Here is a 20,585-nt window from a genome sequence, read left to right on the forward strand (position 1 = left end):
AATCTTGGAGCTTTCTTGAGTTTTCACTTTTATCTTTTCTTTCTCATTCTCTTTTAGATCATTTAGATCAAGAATTGATTCTACTGCCTTTTCAGTAAAGACAGAATTTACAAAGCTATTATAATGCCCTGGGTTGAAAGCTGACGGTATTTCAAGATATGTTGGATATGTGAAGTGTTGTGACGGAATCTCTTGAGCAGACTGGGCTTGAGGTGAACCAAAACTTGAAGGATATAAAGGGTCAGCCACTTCTTGCAACGAGGGAACTTGTTGGCTTGTATCTTCTTCAACTCTTTTTCCCTTATTCAGCCTATTAAGAGCATCCAGAATCTTACTTAACTCACTTTCAATCTTTTCCTGTGCTTTTTCTATCTTTTCAAATCTGTGAAAATTTTCTTGCTCTATTTTTCTGGCTCTGGATCTTGTGTTGTATCAATGGGTAGGGTTCTTACTAGATGAAGCTATTCTTAAACCTTTAGCACCACAATTATGATTAAAAATGTTATGCTATGCTTTTATGCTTTGATGTATGAATGAAATGTACATTTTTTTGAATGAAATCTAATATGAAAATGGATGCAAATGATTGTGTTAAAACATGATCATGAAAATAATGCAGATGCATACAATCAGACAAACAACATAGTTAGTTCCATGGATGAAATGAAAGTGATGCTGATGCATAATGTTACATATGATAATGATGCACAAAGTTAAACAATCAAAATGATTAGATAAACACCCTTTTTGTGTCTTAATTTCAGGGTATATCTATCATTGGGTAGAAAGAGCTCTATCTTAGGGTTAGACACTTTTAAGATTCACTATATGTGGTTCAAGATCAAAGTCTAAAGGTCCTCAAATTACTCCTTACATCATTGTCCATCACAGACTAGTAAGACACCCTAATCCTCACCCATTATAGGCTATAAGCGGAAAATGTTCAATTTGAGTGGGAGTATTTCGCTAGCCACTACGGAGGCATTAGACCTCACGAAAGCCATAGGTACTTTACTCCTTCTTAGAGGGACAGAGCTCGGGTTTAGAACTCATGTTATGCTCATACATATGAAAGACATAATTAACAAGGTAAATAAACATGAATGAATAATAACACATATATATAAAAAAGTTTAATTTTATTAGGCTTTTGGATAACACAAATTAGTTGCTAGCCTAACTCTCAAAATCCCCAGTGGAGTCGTCAAGCTGTCATAACATCTAGATACGGGGATCTATCGCTAGACATTGACTTAAGAGAGTCGCCACCAATCTTTTTTATCTAGGTGTGATTGGTCACCTAAGGAATATGTCCTTTTAGGGAACACCTAAGTTTAAGGGCCCCTAAAAAAATAGGTTCAGGTCTACTAACCAGAACAGGATTTGAGAGTTCGGTTACATATGAAGAAGGTTATAGCACTCTCACAACGTCCATCAAAAGATGGTACCAACTTAAATTTGTATTATCCAATGAGCCTTAAAAATTTACCAAGTAATTAATTATTGAAAATTATTCTCAATTGACTCTAATACTTTTAGCAAAAAATTAAAAAAATTCTCTCACCTCAAGAGTATGCAAGAAAAACTACTGTTTCACTTGCAGATGCTCCATCGTCAGATTATTTAACATTTAAAAAAAATAAAAAGGAGAAAAGAATGATTGTTTTTGTGCAGGAAAAATTGATACTTTCAACTTTTCTCAAAAAATATTCTTTTGAAACTTTAATTTCGAGAAAAATTGATACTTTCAATTTTTTCTCAAAAAAAATTTTTTTGAAAATTTATTTTTAAGAAAAATTGATACTTTCAACTTCTCCCCAAAAATATTTTTTTTTGGATTTTATTTACAGAAAATAAAATAATAAAACAAAATAAAAGTGAGAAATAAAAAAAATAATAAAGAAAAGTAAAACAAAAATAAAAATAAAAATAAAAATAAAAGAACATTAAATAAACGTAATCTAATAAATTAATTAATTAATTAAAAAATTTAAAAAAAAACCTGGAACGACTCGAAAAATGGCTCGGCTCTGCTCGGCTCAAAGAAGAAAAACGACTCGGAGAAGCGGCTCAGGACGTCGGCTCGACTCGGCTATCGACTCAGAGGGAAGAAGACACGCGCCTGTCGAAAGCGGGTCGACGTTCGGGTCGGATCTCGGCAAAACGCATGGATCCTCTGGGTCACTTAAGGCAAAAACGATATTGTTTTGAAATGGTATATAAGGCTGTTTCTTTCGTTTTTCGGCAGAAACCTTCTCCCCTCTCTCTCTTCTTTCCTTTTTCTCTCGCTTCTCTCTAAAACGGTCGAAGAACTCCGGTTGAATATTCACCGGATTCTGAAATTTTTCGTCGGAATATGGATTTTTCATCGAAAGTTCATCGAAAAGTTGGTCGATTTTTGGGATTCTTCACCGGAAACTGGGTAACTCGCCGAAAACTTCAAAGTTGGCCAGAATTATTGTCGAAAAATTCAATTTTCATTGGAAAAATCACCGGAATCTGGAAAATTTTCAAAAATTTTCAAAAAAATTTTTCACCAAAAATCTCCAAAAAAATCTTTCCGATTCTCACAGCTATTCTAACACTTCTTAACCTTCTTTTAGCTTTCAAAAATTTTCTATACGCCTTTTTCTCTAAATCAGTAGCCTTTGTGCTCACTGTTTTCTCTATCTTTTGCTTCTGTATTCTGTACCTATTTATAGGGATTGATCAGAAGAGTTTCTGATCAATCCCTATTCTTTTTTTTATGGGGATTCAATATTTGAATCCAATCTGGATTCTAATTGAATCTTCATTCACGATAGGATTCTTCAAAGATCAATCTCAACCCAAAAAAAAGAAAAAAAAATCTGATAAACAAAAAAAAAATCAGATAAACGAAAAAAGAAAAAAAAATATAACAGATAATTAAAAATAATAATAAGATAAATAAAAAATATTACAAGATAAATAAAAGAAAAAAATAATAAATAAATTATAATAATAAATATATAACTAGATAAATAAAATACATATAAATATTAACAAAAAAATAAATAAATAAATAAATAAATACATATATTAATACATAGTAATAATAAATAAATAAATAATAAATACATAAGATACAAAGGAAGAAAAAAATATAAATAAAGATAAAAATAAAAATAATATAAAATACAAAATAAAAATTAAATTGGACTTATCCATTTGGATCAGACCCAATTGATCCGAACCTGGATCAAATTGAGTGTCTACACTGGTAATGACATAACCATGAATTTCTCTCCTGATTACCTGTAATACAAGAGCCTGAGAACTAATTATGAATATTTTGACCTAACTCAATCCATCCATGCAGACTGAAACTATGCAATTAGCATATCATATTTAAATTTAGGATGTTACTCTGCAATTTGTTTTCACTTCTAATAACTATAACAACAATTAATTATTGTCTCATTGTAAAGTCTAATCTTCATTTTAAATTAAAAGCAGACAGTAAAAGGGAAAGAATGTCATTTGAGTATTTGAGAAAATCACATGGTCATTTGATTAAAATTAGTATAATTATGCCATTGAAGTCAAGGAGTTTGAGATTCTTGCAGTCATTGTCATAAGAGAATATAAACCATCCTAAGAACCTAGATGATAGGTAAAGTAGAGTGTTTATTTATTTCGTGTTTACCGCATGTAAAACACGAAAATAATTATTTCATAATTCGTATTAAAAGAACAAACACAAAACATATATATAATTTTATTTTTACTAAACCTACATACAACTTTTACTAAAATTTTAAATTGTATCATTTTCATGTTTTTCTTATCTGTTGTTAATTCATGTTTTTTTATTTAAAATTATCAAATCTACCAGTTTTTATTGGTTTATCTATAAACATCGATAATGGCTAGCACGAATGCCTAGGGAAATTGGAAGGTGGTGATCTTGTTGTATTGAGCAAAGCAGATCTGACTGGGACGATAACTTTGCTTTTATAAACATAAAGGAGTTTCGCATAAATATTATTTTACGTGGCTTTAGCAGAAACCTTCAGATTAAGGCTTAATATATAAAGCAGAGTACGTTCAATTGCATCATTTCCATCTCCTTCTCATTTTTGTTCTGTTTTCAGCCAAAATTATGAGTGTGGAAGATCAGTTTCCTATAATGGAAACCTTCATGAACAAGGAGTGGCCATCTTATATTTATGGCATGGCCACAGGTCCAAAATTTTTCAACGATCAAATCATTTGGGGTGCTTTAACTGAGACTGCTTGTCAGGAAAATGGAAGTGGCAGTGGAAGTAAGTCAACATCATCATCACCTGATAGGCTGCTTTTAAGTTCCGATTCCAGTTCTTCAGCAGAGGAGGCTTCTGGAGCCAATTTGTTCAAAAACATTCCTGGAGTTGTCAGACAGGATGTTGTGGATGAACACCATTCAAGTTTATTTGTTTCAGGGTTTGGTTCTGTCCACCTGCCTGGAGATTCTGTTACTGATGTTAAGGGTGGTTTTGTTCCAGTGAACTTCTTGGAGTCCTTTCCAAAACTAAACCAAGCTCAAGTTTCAGAACCACCTTCTCCATCCACACCAGTCATTGATTCCAATGGTGAAAAGAGTGAACCTGCATCGACTTTGTCACAAAACCACATGCCTCAACTTGGCCAGATTCAGTCTCAACCGGGCAATGAATGGCTTAATATCAACCAGAGCTTGAAAAGTTATCCATCCAAAGGTTTTAGTGACTATTGGCTTAGCACTACCAAGACTCAGCCTATGAAGTATACTGGACGCAGATTGCAGAAGCAGAACCAAAAGGGTTCTTTATCATCAGCTTCATCACCTGGAAAGCTGTTCAGAGGGGTAAGGCAAAGGCATTGGGGGAAATGGGTTGCAGAGATAAGGCTACCAAGAAATAGATCAAGAGGGACTTTTGACACTGCAGAAGAAGCTGCTATAGCGTATGATACAGCAGCATCCATGTTGCGTGGAGACTATGCACATTTGAATTTCCAGATCTTAAGCATCAATTCAAGGCCAATTCTTTCAATGGAAACACTGCGGCACTTCTTGAAGCCAAGTTGCAAGCAGCATCACAAGGTATTTCTGCTAACAAGAAGTCCAATGACCCGTCACCAACACCAGCAAAAGTCAAAGATTTAAATCAAAACACAGCAAAAAGAGAGTGGCAATTTGAGCTGGAAAGTAAGGCAGGGTCTGAAGTGTATGAGAATAATAGGAAAACTCAGGCGATTCTATCATCAGATGTGGAAGCTGTCCAGTTAAGTAGAATGCCTCCCTTGGACATGGATATGATCTGGGATGCTTTTTTGATCTCAGATTCATGACATTTTCCCTTAATTTTCCATACATTTGTATGAAAAAAAAATGTGACTGATCATATTTTGCAGTCTTATTTTATTCATCTTCACCTGCCACCTGGTATATTTGTATCAGCTTTTACTAGCACATAGTCATATAGTTAATCAAAATTCCGTAGCGGAAAAGAACAGGCCAACTATTTTGGTTTATTTGCTATATATATATATATATATATATATATATATATTCTTTTCTTCATCCTAGTTTCATTCTGATTCTGAGTTTTTGCTTATGCAATTAATTTTGTTGATTAGATGTTAATACTTTTATGTTGTGCTTGAATCAAGATGTTGGAATTTAAACTTTTTTTGTGTTTTGTAGCTGTTTGGAAATAGAGTTCATCGTTAGAGACAAGACTACATATAATATTGAGCAGGGTTTTACTGCCAAATCAATGGAGTTGTTTGAAATGAGACGCATATTACAAGAAAGCTGAACATTGGTTATAAATATAATCTTTGGAGGTTTGAAAGGGTAATCATCAGGGATTTTAATGGAGACGAGCATTGCCATCAAAAGGAATATCAGAAGGCCCAGCACATGACAGAAGGCCCAGCACATGACAGCAACTTTCCACCTGAACATGTCGTCACCAACCATTTCAAAAGTGCATGTCAAAGATTAGTGCAACTACAGCCATGATTATGAACATTATAGCAAAAATAAGTTCTATTTTTATCCTATATTTACTTTGGCACTTTCTTCCAGATGCATTGATGTTAATTGTTTAACATATATCAAGCAGCTCAAAATAAACATGGTTTATGAGTTTGATCTTCCAATACATATGGAAAGATTGGGTGCGCCTGTTTCAAACCTGCGCAACAATTCTATCACATTGCAAATAAGCAAGTGCAAAAACATGAAATTCAGATCTCATTATCTATGCATTATGTAGAAAATTTTTCCTCACGCATTTCTACACTTTTTTGTCAACTACAGTTTACAGATGAGCCCTCTCATAGCACCATATTCTAGTTGAGAGTTTTTGGCAGGGGTTGGGATGTAACATACAATGTCAATTAACATTTGCAGCAAAAGTTCTCCCCACAAAACTTTCCCAAGCCAGCCAAAAATCCAGCCCTCTTCCACCTGAGGAAACAAAACCTTCTGCTAACAGTAACACTAAATTTTTATAAATAAAAAGGAAGCAACTATGAAGGAGAAAAATAAACTAAAAAAAAAGTGAATTACCATCTCTGAATGCATCTATCGTCAGGTAAGTCACAATGACTACAAGGATAGTCAACCTTCATTGCAAAAAGTTTAACTTAACACTAGCAAATTTAGTGTTCTTCACTTGGCATTGGTTCTCTGGTTGTCTCTGACAGAGCCTTGCCTAAGTTATCTTCACCCTCAATACTGAACTTCTCAATCTTATTATTTCCAATATTCTCTTCCACCTTAAACAGCTCATTAACTGGCTCAGATGAAATTTCCACATCTACATTCATAGATTCACCACATACTCCCGCAACTGGAGATTCTTCCATATCTAAATCCTTATCTACAATTTTATCATCTTCAAAATCACTTCCACCAGAGCTGCTATCATTATCTGGAGTTTGAGGAGAATCACCAGGTTCAGTTTCTTCAAGCTTCAGATCTCCTTCTGCCATATCTACATCTGGTTCTGGAAACCGTTGCTGTAGGGGCACTGCATCACTGATAACTTGACCTGTCCTTAATCTTTCCCTGTAATCCTCCATCTCAATTCTATATCTTTCTTTATCTTTGAGAGCTTTCTCCTGATAAACCTGAACAATCACGAAAGTCCATGCAAGCAGATAGAATTTAAGAAACAGCTTATAAAAGAGAAAATAGAGTTGTAAGACATATTCCATTCATGAATTACAGAATATAAAATTGATCTTACTGCTTTTTCTGATTCGGTTAAGTTGTTCCACAATTCACCAATCATTCTACTAATTTCTCTATCCTTTCCAGGGTGAAGTGGTTTCAGTCTTGCATGTTGCTCAGCAAAAAAGAAATTATATCCACTCCTGTTAGGTTTAGGATGAGCAGGATCCCTCCTTTTTATCTCAGATTTCTTCCTGCGCCTCCGGCGTTGCACACCCAATGAAGCATGAGAATTATCACTCTTGCTGGCAAATACACCATATTGGTGAGGCACTTGGGGTGCTGCATCATGTGGAGCCTGATAAAGGACGCCTTTTAGCTTCTCTGAGCCAATGGTGACAGTAACAAGATAGCCACTCTCAAATTTCCCATCAATGACTCCAATCACGGGAAAGCCTGCTGTTGACGCTGGCCTCACTGTTGTACCAAGTAAAACACATTATTAAAATGAACCAAATCATGAAACTTACAAAGAGACTAAATGTTAGAAAGATTCAAACCAAGTTAAACAATAGAGATTTAAAACGGCATTAATATCATATGAGAGAGATATAATCAATTGCAAAACATTAGAAGCATAAATCTTTTTCTTTTTCTCTTTGACCAAGTTAGAAGTATGGATCTTAAATAATTGTTAATTAACATATTTGGTGATTAAAGAAAATTTGACAAATTATCTACAAGATATTCCCCATAACTGTTACAAAGCACCTAATGATAGCAATTCCGGTTGCTAGAATCAAAGGAGATAATTGTTTCCTATAGAGAATTAATATATTAATTAAAATAATCGAATAAGAAAATGAAGAACTCACTGGACTGAAAAAGAGAATCATTTAAGTAAATTCTTGAAACAAAATTCATTTCCTATTTGGTCAATCAAAGAACAGAAAAGAATGATTGGAAATGGTTTAGAGACCAAAAAGGAAGAGGGGGGAAAGAAGGGAAATGACCACCAACTTTAGAAAATATAAAGACACTATCATTCAGCATAGAAACCATTAAAGGCACCTGCAGGTAACTCGGCTATATTTACTCTTGGTTGCTGGACAGTAGCTGCATGAATTTCTGTAACTGGCCGCACTGCCCCATGAGTAGGAATATGTGTATTGGATGGGTTTTGAAAAGGATCTGCATAAATGAATATGATATTAGAAGTACTGTGACATTTATTCAAGGAGATGAGTTCTCAATTTGCATACCAGAAGAAACAGGGATCCAGCCCCGGGCTTTAAAGAAGTAGATTTGTTCATAGTGACGAAGCAAAGAAACATAATACTTCCGCAGCACAAAAGATGCATTAGTAGCAGTAGAGGGGAAGTTAAAAATAGCAGTCACTTCCTTCCATTTCCGCTCTCTTATAATCTGCAAGCCCCATTTGACAAATGATAAATGACTATTAGAGTACATAGCTTATCCACAGGTCAAAGTGAGTAAAATAATTATAAAATGTAATCATTAGGTTCACCTAGCTTGTACTGCACATGAAGATCTATTAACGATGATGTTTTAGACACAATCAAGCACATATCCTGCTAAAGCTGGTTTTTTTGTAAGCATAGAAAACATTAAATGAATACAACCATCTTAACTCAGGAGCATACTGAACATTTACAAGGAATGGACTGGATGTGAACAATAGTGGTGCCAACTACAAAGTTCTAATTTTTAACTGAAAATGTTTCAATAATAATAATTACAGTAATCAGCACCAATGTGCAACCTGAACAAAGTTATCAAGCAGAAACTTGACTCACATCAAGGATAGATGCTCTGCCACCAGATGGCTTTAGCACAGCTCCTCCAGAGAAAAATTTTCTAGTTCTTCCTAATCCCTACTCATATCCTGGTTATTTATCAAGGGGATTGCTCCATTTAAACTAGACATATTTGTGGTGCTCAATTTCACATTTGAGGACATATATCTATAGACACTCGGTAAACAGAATAATATAAGCCCACAAGCTTGTTGAAAGGAAACAAGCGTAACATGTATGGCCATATTGAACATATATGGAATTCATTAACTATGCGAGACTTCCAATGCCTCTACTTGAGGGGAAGAAACTTGGACAATCAGGTGTATAGATTTTCACCTTACCTTCTCAATACCACCACGAGATGTTACCTCCACAAAAAGCCTGTGCAAATCTAACTCCTTTCCTCCTATGATGGGAATCCTACATCAGAGTAGAGGAGACGAGAAATTACCAAAATTTGGGTTGACAAGCACAATTACTGAACATATGGTCAAAAGAGGTTAATTCTAACAGCTATGCGTCAAAGACACAAGCTTAGTTCCACTTTGTTCACTCCATCATCAAATCAAAGAGATAGACATTTAGCATAAAATTATCAATAAGCTTCCTCCACTTGGCATGTATTCAGTCAAAAAAAAAGAAAGAACATGTGCAGATGGAGGTAATTGTTGTCCACTCATAATCAATTTCAATGAACACTTTCGAAAACCAGATAAAACCAAACGCAAGTCTGAAAAGGCCGGAAAATTTGTTAGCCTACAATGTTGCACATGATTCACAAAAACAGCAGAAACTTAGATTGTAATTCAAAGAATGTAGAAAATATTACCCCTGTTTTTCTACTGCCAAAACCAAAGAATGTGTTACTAATCCTACAATAGTTTTTGAATAATCAGCTAAGCATTATAAAACTAAATGATATGGAATAAAATGATCGGTCATGATTTTATATCAACTATGTCCTGCCTACTTTTGAACTTCACAAACTTGACCAAAACTCAGGATCATCACAATATCATAACTTAAAAAAGCGGCCAAGAAAAGATGACGTCTAAATCAAATCTAGGATATGCATGTGCTCAAGTAAACCCTTTTTTATAGCTATAATTACTACTCAAAGTAACCACCTAAGAACTCCATGAGCAATAACTAAGACATTACAGCAAGCATCATTTCATCCGTTACGAAAAATGCCACATTTTACAAGTCATTGCCCCCACAGTTAGGCTAGACAAGCTCCAACCAGAAGTATAAATCATAGTATGTAACTGCTAACCAGAAGGAATAGCCTGTGCTCCAATCATAAATTCAAAAAGTAATACTGTTTTGTGGGTATCAATCACCAAGATAGTAACTCGATCAAGAAAAAGAAAAAAGGAACATAATATAATCATAATACTGCAAATTACAGGAAACAAAAACATCCGGAACCTCGATAGTAGCATTGGATGTAAGAATTACATATGCAAGTTGGATAGAGAAATGCTATTTATACCATCTGTTTCCAAGTCAAACCAAAGACTGTATTGGAAAATTTTATACTAAAATTAGGGAAACAAAAGCTTAGAAATCCAAAAAAAACTTACATGAACTTAGTTCCCATGGTAGCATGGAGCTTCTCCAAAGTAGGCAGGAAAAGTTTTGAATTAGCCACAACATCTTCATATCTTGCAAGAGGCGGGGGATATGGATTATAGTTAGATGTTGGTTCCTTCATGGGCACTGGAGTCTGCTTGGCAAAAGAAGTTGATGCCATAGCCAATTCCTTCTCACTATTCCACCCTTGACCAGTCCTTCACTGTTCAACCACCAACAAACAATTCTCACTATTCCACCCTTGAGTAGTCCTTCACTGTTCAACCACCAACAAACAATTGAATTAACAGCATGCAGAAAAACAAGAAATGAAGTCCCCCACCAACCCAAAAAAAAAAAAAAAAACCATGCAGAAGAAGAAAAGCCAAAGAGCAAAGAGAAACAGACAATCCAAGAGAAGTAAACATGTAACATCAATTTATAACAGTAACAGAATACTAGTAATAAATAAAACTCATTAATTAATTCACTAAGGCACATCAATATCAGTATCAGAACTGAAACATAACAATGAAAAAGAAAATGAGACAAGCACCAGCAGGTAGCAGCAGCACCTTGCTGAGAACATCAACAACCTCAGTTGATGTAATAACTCCCAGTAACAAGGGAGAGATTCAAAGTCCAAGAAAAGCAAAAGGTACAACATAGCTGTCACACAGCCATGAATTCCCTTTCAGACTACTAAGGATTGAATGAACAGCACAGTAAAGAAATAACCTATCACCAAAGTTTCAGGCCTTTTTTCCATCACACTCTACAGGCTAAAAAGAAGACAGTTTTAGACCACCCCAGCAATAAAGACCCACAGAACAAAAAGAAAAGCCTGTTTGTTTCTCTTTTTTTCTTATCAGAACACTAGAGTCCACAGGCCTATATTAAGCTATAACCTTTGCTCCCTGACATTCTTAAGATACGCTGATATCTAATGGGTACTGCACAAATGTATATATAAATATGTATATGTATATATATATACATGCATTAAACAATGTCCCCAGCAACCATATCTTCCTTTTTTCTCTTTCATCTGACACTGTTTCAGGCCGAAAAGATCAGGCTTTTACAAGATTACCCATTGAAGGGGTTTTTATGAGGTGCTTATGCTATTGTGGCCTCTCCATCAATCTAGAACGAAAGCAAAAAAAAAAAAAGGCTTCGAACTACAAAAGAAACAAAATCTCACCTTTGCTTAAAAAATCCATTAAAGCATTAACCTTGAATTTTCAAATCAAAGAAAAGAAACTCTTTTTATTCCACCTTTCTGTCATGGAGGACAAAGGGTAACTTAAAAATTTGCAAAATGCAAAGTACTGTTTCATTATTTTTATTCCTTTCCTTGTCTTTTTTAACGATGTTTGTATATGTTTTTATATTGTTTATTAATATTAATGTTTTATAAAAAAAATAATGAATAAAGAATGGAGAAATCCAGATGAAGAAATAACAGATGACAGAGTTTTAAATATATATAAAAGCAAAATAATTAAAAAAGAAACTGACCTTAGAAATGAGAGAGAGAATGGAAAATGCAAAATGAAATGAAATTAAGGAAGAAGCTTATAACTATAATCCCCTTTACTATAAACCAAAATTAAGGGTTATTATTATTATTATTATATTATTAACTTTTCCTAAATTATGCTTTTTTAAATATATTATCTAAATTTTGATAATTTTTCTTTTTTGAATGGTGGTGATAAATGTGAAAAAGAAAAAAACTAGCCCTATCCCACAGGGAAAAAGACAAAATACACCCTCATTTTGCCCCCACTTGGGTTACACTCCAAAGGGTAGTTTTGGGTTTAAGATTTATTATAAAAAGAACAAGTATAATATATACAAATTTAAAAAAAAATTATTATAAATATCAAAATATAAAAATAATAATTTTAGTAGGATATTTATTTATTTATAATAATAAAAGATTGAGAGTTACAAATAAAAAAACAAAACGTGTCCGATCGACTTCCCGTTTGAAACGGCACCATCTAAAAAAATTTTTTTTTTTAAAAAAAGGAAGAATTCCCCGTTTGACCGAAAAAAATTAGTAAGAGAAATAAAAGCGGACCATGGAAAAATAAGTGAGGGTTGAAAGGGGGAGAGAAATGCCTAAATTGGTGCCGTAACAGCAGCTCTTTGGCATTTAATGGTGCTATTAATATAAAAATAAATAAATTTAAGAACAAGTCCTCTCTACAAAATATTTTAAATAACTTCCCTAATTAAGAATTAATTATCACCGCCCACCATTTCATAAGTACTAAATTTTGATTTATTTTTTCCAAAATGGTCCACGTGGAAACAGGGGAGTTGAACATTTTATTATTTGTTTGCATAATGTATTCTAGAAGGTACAATTTAAGAAAAAGATAATAATTTATATATTTATTTTTTATTTATTTTTTATTAAATATATATAATATAAAAATTATTATATTATAATTTATATTGATATATTAAATACGAAATATATTTTTAAATTTTTATCAAATTTATCAAAATTTTAAAACATATTTTTTTTATATAATTTTTGTATTATTCTCTTAGTGTATAATCATATTGCGTCTAAAAATCCTTTCCCACTATGAATTTAATAGCAAGAGTAATTCTCGTGGCACTACAAAAGAAACTTAAGTCCCATTGTGGTTGAGATATCGCTATATAGGTTTATCAAAGCCACATTTTCTCTAAAAAAATTCATAGCCACGTTTATATGTAACATAAAGGGTATGCTTAGTTTGCAAAATGAATAAAAAAAAAGGAATTGATATTATGTGAAAATAAAAAATAAAAAGAATAAAATAAGAAATTATTGATTCGAATATAATAGAAATTAACGTTAATATATTTAGTTAGTTCAAAAAGTATAATTGAGATAAGTTTAAGTGACTATATTATCCTTTTATTAAACTAAATATAATTTATTATAAAAATAATATTAATCCTAATTAATTATAATTTATTAATATATTATTTTTTGTTAAAAATTATATTATTTTATTTTATTAAAAATATTAAAATATTAATAATTATTTTACAAAAATTATAAATATTTATGTTTAATTTTTTGCTTAATAAAAAATTAAATGTATATTTTTAAATTTATAAAAAACATTTTATAAAACCCTTTTAATTTACAAAAATTTGTTTCCATAACACACAATTTCATAAAAAAACAACTTCACAAAAAAAAAAAAAAAAACCAAAACTTCACGAAACCGAAAACCTAAATCAAAATCAAATAAAATCAAAGGCATATTATCTCTAAATTGAAATTTGTTGACTTGATTAATTCTAAAAATTTGAGTTTTAAGATTTGAATGTTAAGGGGTAATAGGGATTACATTAACCAAACTAACGATTTACTATTCATGAAGAAAATTTTGAAATGACAATTCCATTCCCCCAAATAAACGTGCCAAAAAAGTATGTAGTTTGCTTCATAATCCATTCAAATTTTTATTTTTATTATTTTATTTAATATTTAAAAAATTAAATCAAACGTGGACTGGTTGAATCAATGGTCTATTTAGTTCAAAATATGCTTTTTAACCGAATGGAGTTGAAACGGTGGGGTTATGAACATTTAATCTCTAGAAACCTTATTAATATCTTAACTACTAAATCAAATGCATTTTTTTTTAATTTATGTATTCATCATATTTAATTCTTATCAAGAATAAAACACATTTTTATCGAATTAGGTAATAAAATTGATTGGATCGATTGAATCAAGAGTCAAATACTCTTATGCCCTTATCGGTTCAATGATAGTTTCGATTATTAAATTATTGATTTATCATCTAGGTTTTCTAGTTTGACTCGTATAATGGTTTTTTCTTACTATTAAGGAAATGAAGGATTTGAGCCAATAAATGACATATATATATTATGAGATTATATTAGACCTATTTAAGGACTCTTCAATTTCAAAGAAAATTTTGATATTTGAGAGGATTTAAAAAAACCTAAAGTGATTAAACATGCTTAAGTAAAATTATAAGATCGGTTGAAAAAATACATGAAGTCTTAACTCTAACATTTAAAGTCCGAATCCAATTCAACTTAATCCTACAATTATATAACATATTTATATTTATATTTATATAATTTATATCTTATAATATTATAGTGTAAATGTTAAAAAATAAGTTAGATTATCTATGTAATTATGTTTTAAATTTATATTTTATAATATTAGGCTAAAATAGAATAAAAAACTTAAATTTTATCACTTTTTTAGATAAATTCTTCTATTTTTATTATACTTAAATAAGTTTTTAACCTTTAATTTACATCCAAATTTAACTTTTAATATATATTCAAATAAGCTTTTAATCTTAATTTGTACCTAAATAAACTATTAATATAAATCAATATTTGTTTGAAAGAATAAGAACTATTAATATAAATCAATATTTGTTTGAAAGAATAAGAACTTATTTTAATATAATAACATATAAGAACTTATTTAAAAAAAATAAAATAATTCAGGATGTTTTTAGTATTTTAGCCATAAAAATACTAAAATTTAAATAAAAATACCATATTGATTTTTTTAAAAAATTTAGACATATTTAAATTGTATCATTTATTAATTAAACGAACTTGATTAAAAATTTAGACTCAAATAATTAAACCAAGCCGAACTTGGACAAACACATGAATCATTAATAATTTGTCTAGATTTGATCTGATAGCTTTAAATTAGATGCATTAACAACAATTACAATGACAAAGAATGAAATCAAATGTTTGAATCCCCAAACCCTCCCTTTACATCCCATATGAATCAAAAACAAATACAATGATAACAAAACAATTCTCAACATATATAAGATAATTGTTACGTTTTGTAAAAAAAAAAAAACAATTATTAACCACATTTAAATAAAGAAAATTCAACTATGAAATTGGATGAAATTGATAGATAATGAATTGAATTTAAGACTTGAAAGTTCTCAAACCTCTTTCTTGCTCAATATCTAATTGGATTTTGGAAGACACGAAACATTTCCTTAAGATTGATACATGGTGATAAGGTTAGGTCCATAACATATGATAAAGGGGTTTGTATGTGGCAATAGAGTAAACACTTGTCTTATTGTCTTTAGAACCAAATTTCCCCAAGCTTTTGAAAAATGGCAACAAAGAATGTGAACTTTTGTGGTTGTTTTATTTTCCCAATTTGCAGGGAAATTAAGGTTATTGAATTGACTTTGAGGACGACCTATACAATTACTTTTGCTTATTTCTCAAGTTATAAGTTGCCACATTTATGGCTTAAATTATAAGATGAACTAATTACTTTTCTCTTTTTTTTTTTTAATTTAGTATTAAAAGTTTTCGGATTTTATTCGTTACATCTTTTTTTCGGATCAATTCATTCATTTATTAAATAAAATATGCATTTCTTGACTTTCCCACTCATAAATCTTTTAATTATAAAATTATGTGCACCACGAAATAAAAAATTACATGACATTTATTTTTCATTGTTAGGAAATGGATGTTGACCATTAAGATAATTACATTACATTTGTTAAAAAAAAAAAATTTATTGGTAGATTAAATTAAACAAAAAATAATGACATTTCAAGAAATAAATATTTTTCCCATAATTTTTTTTTTACAAATATACGTTTTTTTATGTTAAAATATAAAAATAGTTACAAGTTTTTGCACAAATATAAAATATTATTAAAAAAAAGACACTTTGTGGCCTTGTTCTCATTTTTAAGAAAAGAATCCAATGATTTCCTATATTTTTATTTTATTATTCATATTATCCTTAGTTCGAATTAAAAAATATATATATTTTACATAATAAGAACTATCGAATTAATTAAAATTTTTAAAGAAATATTTTATTATCCAAATAATGATAAAATTGCACAAAAAATTGAGTAATAGCAACTTAAAAAAAATTAGGATAAAACCTACACAACAAACTTGATTTAGCATATTTGATTGTTTCAAAATTTAGCAATTGCTTTGTAAATCTCTTTCTATTTCCTTAATTTTCTAAGGTAAATTAATTAAGGGTCACCCATATTTTAGGATCTAAGATTTGAATAATAAATAATTTCAAAAAAAAATTTGAATAATAAATTTGTGATAATAAAGATATGACTTTCAACAAATTTGATGCATTTAAAATTTTAAATATAAAATATTCCTTACAGAAACTGAACTTGAGTTGACAAAAAGAAATTCTCTCTTGACCAACTAAGCTAACCCCATGTTGGTACATAGCCAAATTAATCATATTATTTCCAATTTGTTTCTTCATTTTATTTATTTAGCTAATACTGGATCATGAGTACTTGGCTTAATAACCAACAAATGTGTCTTTCTTTATTTAAAAATTCAGGTATAATAAACCTGATTATTTAGAGAGTTTGATAAGAGATGATTAATTTAAAAATTATAGTGATATGCACTAGTAATTATATCATTTTATTTATTTGATAGCGATTTAAAAATTTTACGTTATAATAATTTTAAATTATTATGATAATAACATAACTTTTTTGATGAGTGATATGGTTTTTTTTTTAAAAGATGAATACGTGATAATAATTTTAAATTATTAGGATAATAACATAATTTTTTTGATGAGTGATCTGATTTTTATCTAAAACGATGAAAAAATTTATCATTATAAAAAAATAATTTTTGATATTATATTTTTTTACTAATTTGCATTAATTGTAGCTAGAATAAACGTATGATTCCTTCCAAATTTAGTCTTTATAAGCAAACCTTCGTTGTAAAGAAATTTATCATTTTCTCCAAGGTATGATTCACACCTTTAAGATATTATGAGTTTTTTTTTTTTTATAATTTTAAAATTATAACATAAAGTCATCTTATATATATATATATGTATATGATTAAGAATTTTTAATTTGTAGAAAAAACTTATTAATTTATATTAATTTATAAAAATTTAATGAAATTGTTTTTTAAATAAAATTTGAAAATTTTAACGAATTGAGTAATCAAATTTTAATTCATTGGCTTAATCCATTTAATGACTTACGTGCATTCTTTTTTAAACTATTATAAAAAAGACAATGAATTTAGTTAATAAGTTTTTTAAAATTATTTTCATCAAAATTGATTTATATTTTATAATTTTTTATAAAATGACATCTACTATTTATAAATTGTTCATTTAATAAACATTAAAATTTTTACTTTCTTTTTATAAAATTGTTTGGAATATTTTATATTTAAATAATTATTTTTTTCATATTCTACTAAATATAATAATTTAAAATCGTTAATAATTTATAATATTACGTCAAACATAATAATCCTAAATCATTGATATCATAGTAATTATATCAAAACAATAATCTTGCAAGTGATATAAACGTTATCTGAAATTAGTAATAAATCGTGTATCCCCTCTTTAAATAATTATGTTCCAATTTTAACTATTTTTTGAATAGAAAATAGGTTCCATCTATTTTTTTAAATATAATAATATTTAGATATCAATATAAATAAAAATTATTTAAATATCAAAGACCTACATGTGTATGTATATAAACTTCCATGGATTGGCATTTGCATAACCAATGTAAAAAAAAAAAATTAACAAATAAAGAATCAAACCTATCCATGAATAAAACTTGAAAAACAATTGATGTATAATCTGAATAGTTAAGAATTTGATTTTTTTAAGTAAAATTTTAATTTTGAATTTTATAAATAAAAAAATAATTTTTTTGAAAAAATTTATCTCCTTATAAAATTTTTAATTTAATTTTATATTAATCAAAATTCAAAATGATTATCTAATGCTAAAAAATTTAAAAAAGAAAAATAAATTATAAAATACGAATTTGAAGTTGGGATTTTTTTTTTCTTTTATTGGTAGGAAATTTTGAGATATAATGATTTCAAAACTTCACCTCGATCGAAGACCTTGCTCTAGGCCTAGGCCTAGGCCTACCTATGGGGGTTTTGTGTTTTATTTTAGGCTTACGAAGTCTCAGCTCAGCAGTCCACATCCCAGGCTGAATTATAAACAAAACCTTATCTGCAGAAGCCAGAAAAGTTTATTAGCTTTGTTCAACGCAGCTGACACAATCAACTCTCTTATGCACAATGAACTTGCTTTTCTGGCTTCAAAAGCAACCTTACAATCTGCAAATTGATTAAATCCATTGAAATTAACCATGCTGGTGGTCCATAACTACAACCATTATTTTTCCAAGTTGCTTGAGCATCCATTAGTTTCTGTCATTTAAACATCTAACATCCTTTCAGGTCTCCTTTCTTTTACTTCTAATGAATAAAAGAATAAAAAATCCATGTTCATATGTAGAAGTATAAATCTCAACAGATTAATTTTTGTCAAAATCAGAAATTCATTGTTTTAAATCAAAATTTATTATTAGTAATACATTATGTTGAGTGGGAAAAGGCCAAAATCTAAAATTAGAGGGAAGGAAATGCAACTTATAATCATGTCCTAATTCCCAGTGATCACATGATTTACTGGGAGAATGGTGGATTCTTAATTTTAGTAATCAGAGTTTAAATTTTGAAAATCTCATCTGAAAAAAAAAATTAAATACTAATTCAAATAAGCAAAACAATTGTTGTGCCATGACAACAAAGAGATGGAGAACTGACTAAAAACTTGGAAGCAGAAATGTATAAATTGCAAGGAGAGCCAATAGTAAAAATCACACCAGTTGCTTCAACTGCTAACAAATTACCATGCAGTAGTCTCTGGATGCAACTCTTAAAGCAATTGATGGAACTTCTGGTTTGAAAGTATGTAGATGACTGCTTTAACTTGTCAATGGTGGAAATTGTTTTTACACCACTTTTTTTTTTTTTAATGATTTTAACCTTTAGCCATTTATACAGTATTTGGAACTGAGAAGTCTTAGAAATTGATGCAAACCAAAAAATTTTGGTGTAGAGGGAAACAATGCAATTGAGTTTTATTATTCAATCTTTCTGTGTCTTTCATGCAAGTGATTTGAAACTGCACGATCTAACTTTTGGCAACTTCTAAATTACTGTATCAAACGGGGCACGAAGCCGCTAACACCAGGGTGGATAAAACCTTTGATTATTTCACAGATAGTCATATGAACAACCTCAGCAGCAATGAATATGTAAATCCAGGCAACTTAATGACAGCATTTCCGTCTGTCTTCGGTATAAATTCCAAATAGAGAGGTTTCTGCAGTGTCTGAACGTGGATGTTTTAGGTCAATGGTATTAAGGCCTTGAAATTTCTTCACGTGCCTCCCCAGAAATTCATCATGAACTGAACTCGGCTCCAAGAAAGTATGAGGCTGGCTGGCTGTAGATTTGGAAGAGGAGGTAGGCCATTTAGCACTGTCATTTTCTTTCTGTTTCGTTCCCTTTGGATAAGTACAGCCAGCAATTACCATAAGGAAAGATTATTAGGATTCATTTTAACAAGAACTAATTACATTTTTGTTACTTGAATATTGAGAAAATATATAAAATTTTTTGGTCAGAAACAAAATATATAAATTAATATTTTAAAAATTAAAATGTACAATTTGCATTCGAATTTTTAAATTTTGTATCACATTAACCAAAATTCTAATCACATTAATCATATTAGCTTATTTATGTGGCATTTGACAAATATTATTAAATTATGTGGTCATTATACAAACTATCAATATCTTTTTCAATATTAATTAAAAAAATTTTTTTTTTATCAAAGCCGTAAAAATATTTTTTTAAAATCAATCAATTATTATTTACCACGTAACATCCATATAAAATTTTTACAAAATATTTAATATTTTTATTTGACAAATAACTGTCATATAATAAACTTATACTAATTAGATACCATCTAAATAAGTTAATAGTATTATAATTTGGATTAAAATGATAAATTATTTAAAAATTTATGATACAAATTGTACATTTTATTTCTTGTACCAATTTGTAAATTTTTCAAAATCCAAATACAAAATATGTGGTTAACT

The 20,585-nt window shown here is 29.8% G+C and overlaps 1 protein-coding gene and 1 pseudogene across 6 annotated transcripts; one reads left to right on the forward strand and one right to left on the reverse strand.

The window, feature by feature from the left end:
- The first annotated feature begins 3,560 nt into the window (after nucleotides 1–3,560).
- Nucleotides 3,561–5,492, forward strand: LOC111280096 (ethylene-responsive transcription factor ERF062-like; annotated as a pseudogene).
- A 726-nt stretch (nucleotides 5,493–6,218) lies between these two features.
- On the reverse strand, nucleotides 6,219–12,120 carry LOC111279733 (high mobility group B protein 15-like). Of its 6 annotated transcripts, none has more exons than XR_016334789.1 (8): nucleotides 11,765–11,918; nucleotides 10,572–10,783; nucleotides 9,327–9,405; nucleotides 8,428–8,590; nucleotides 8,237–8,356; nucleotides 7,242–7,642; nucleotides 6,560–7,122; nucleotides 6,219–6,457 (listed from the first exon to the last, which is right to left on the reverse strand). XR_016334789.1 is itself a non-coding variant. In XM_089756572.1 (7 exons), exons 2-7 carry the CDS (start codon nucleotides 10,739–10,741, stop codon nucleotides 6,652–6,654), a joined length of 1,404 nt encoding a protein of 467 aa, XP_089612698.1. In that variant the 5' UTR covers nucleotides 10,742–10,783; nucleotides 12,082–12,120; the 3' UTR covers nucleotides 6,219–6,651. The 6 variants fall into 6 exon arrangements, 3 of the variants coding, with proteins under 3 accessions (XP_089612698.1, XP_089612696.1, XP_089612697.1); XR_016334791.1 differs by having other exon boundaries at nucleotides 6,219–6,475; XR_016334790.1 differs by lacking the exon at nucleotides 11,765–11,918 and adding an exon at nucleotides 10,813–10,831 and having other exon boundaries at nucleotides 10,572–10,757.
- Nucleotides 12,121–20,585: the final 8,465 nt, after the last annotated feature.

This window comes from Durio zibethinus, chromosome 27 (genome assembly GCF_047325235.1).
Source record: "Durio zibethinus cultivar Kanyao isolate XHJ-2024 chromosome 27, ASM4732523v1, whole genome shotgun sequence".
Lineage (NCBI taxonomy): Eukaryota > Viridiplantae > Streptophyta > Magnoliopsida > Malvales > Malvaceae > Durio > Durio zibethinus.

Excerpts from the sequence above, each read along its gene's own strand:
- LOC111279733 (XM_089756572.1), bottom strand. The coding sequence starts at position 10,741 with ATGGCATCAACTTCTTTTGCCAAGCAGACTCCAGTGCCCATGAAGGAA. Across the intron at positions 9,406-10,571 it reads ACCATGGGAACTAAGTTCAT|GATTCCCATCATAGGAGGAA; the intron begins GTAAGTTTTTTT and ends ACTCTGATGTAG. Across the intron at positions 7,123-7,241 it reads TAACCGAATCAGAAAAAGCA|GTTTATCAGGAGAAAGCTCT; the intron begins GTAAGATCAATT and ends GTGATTGTTCAG.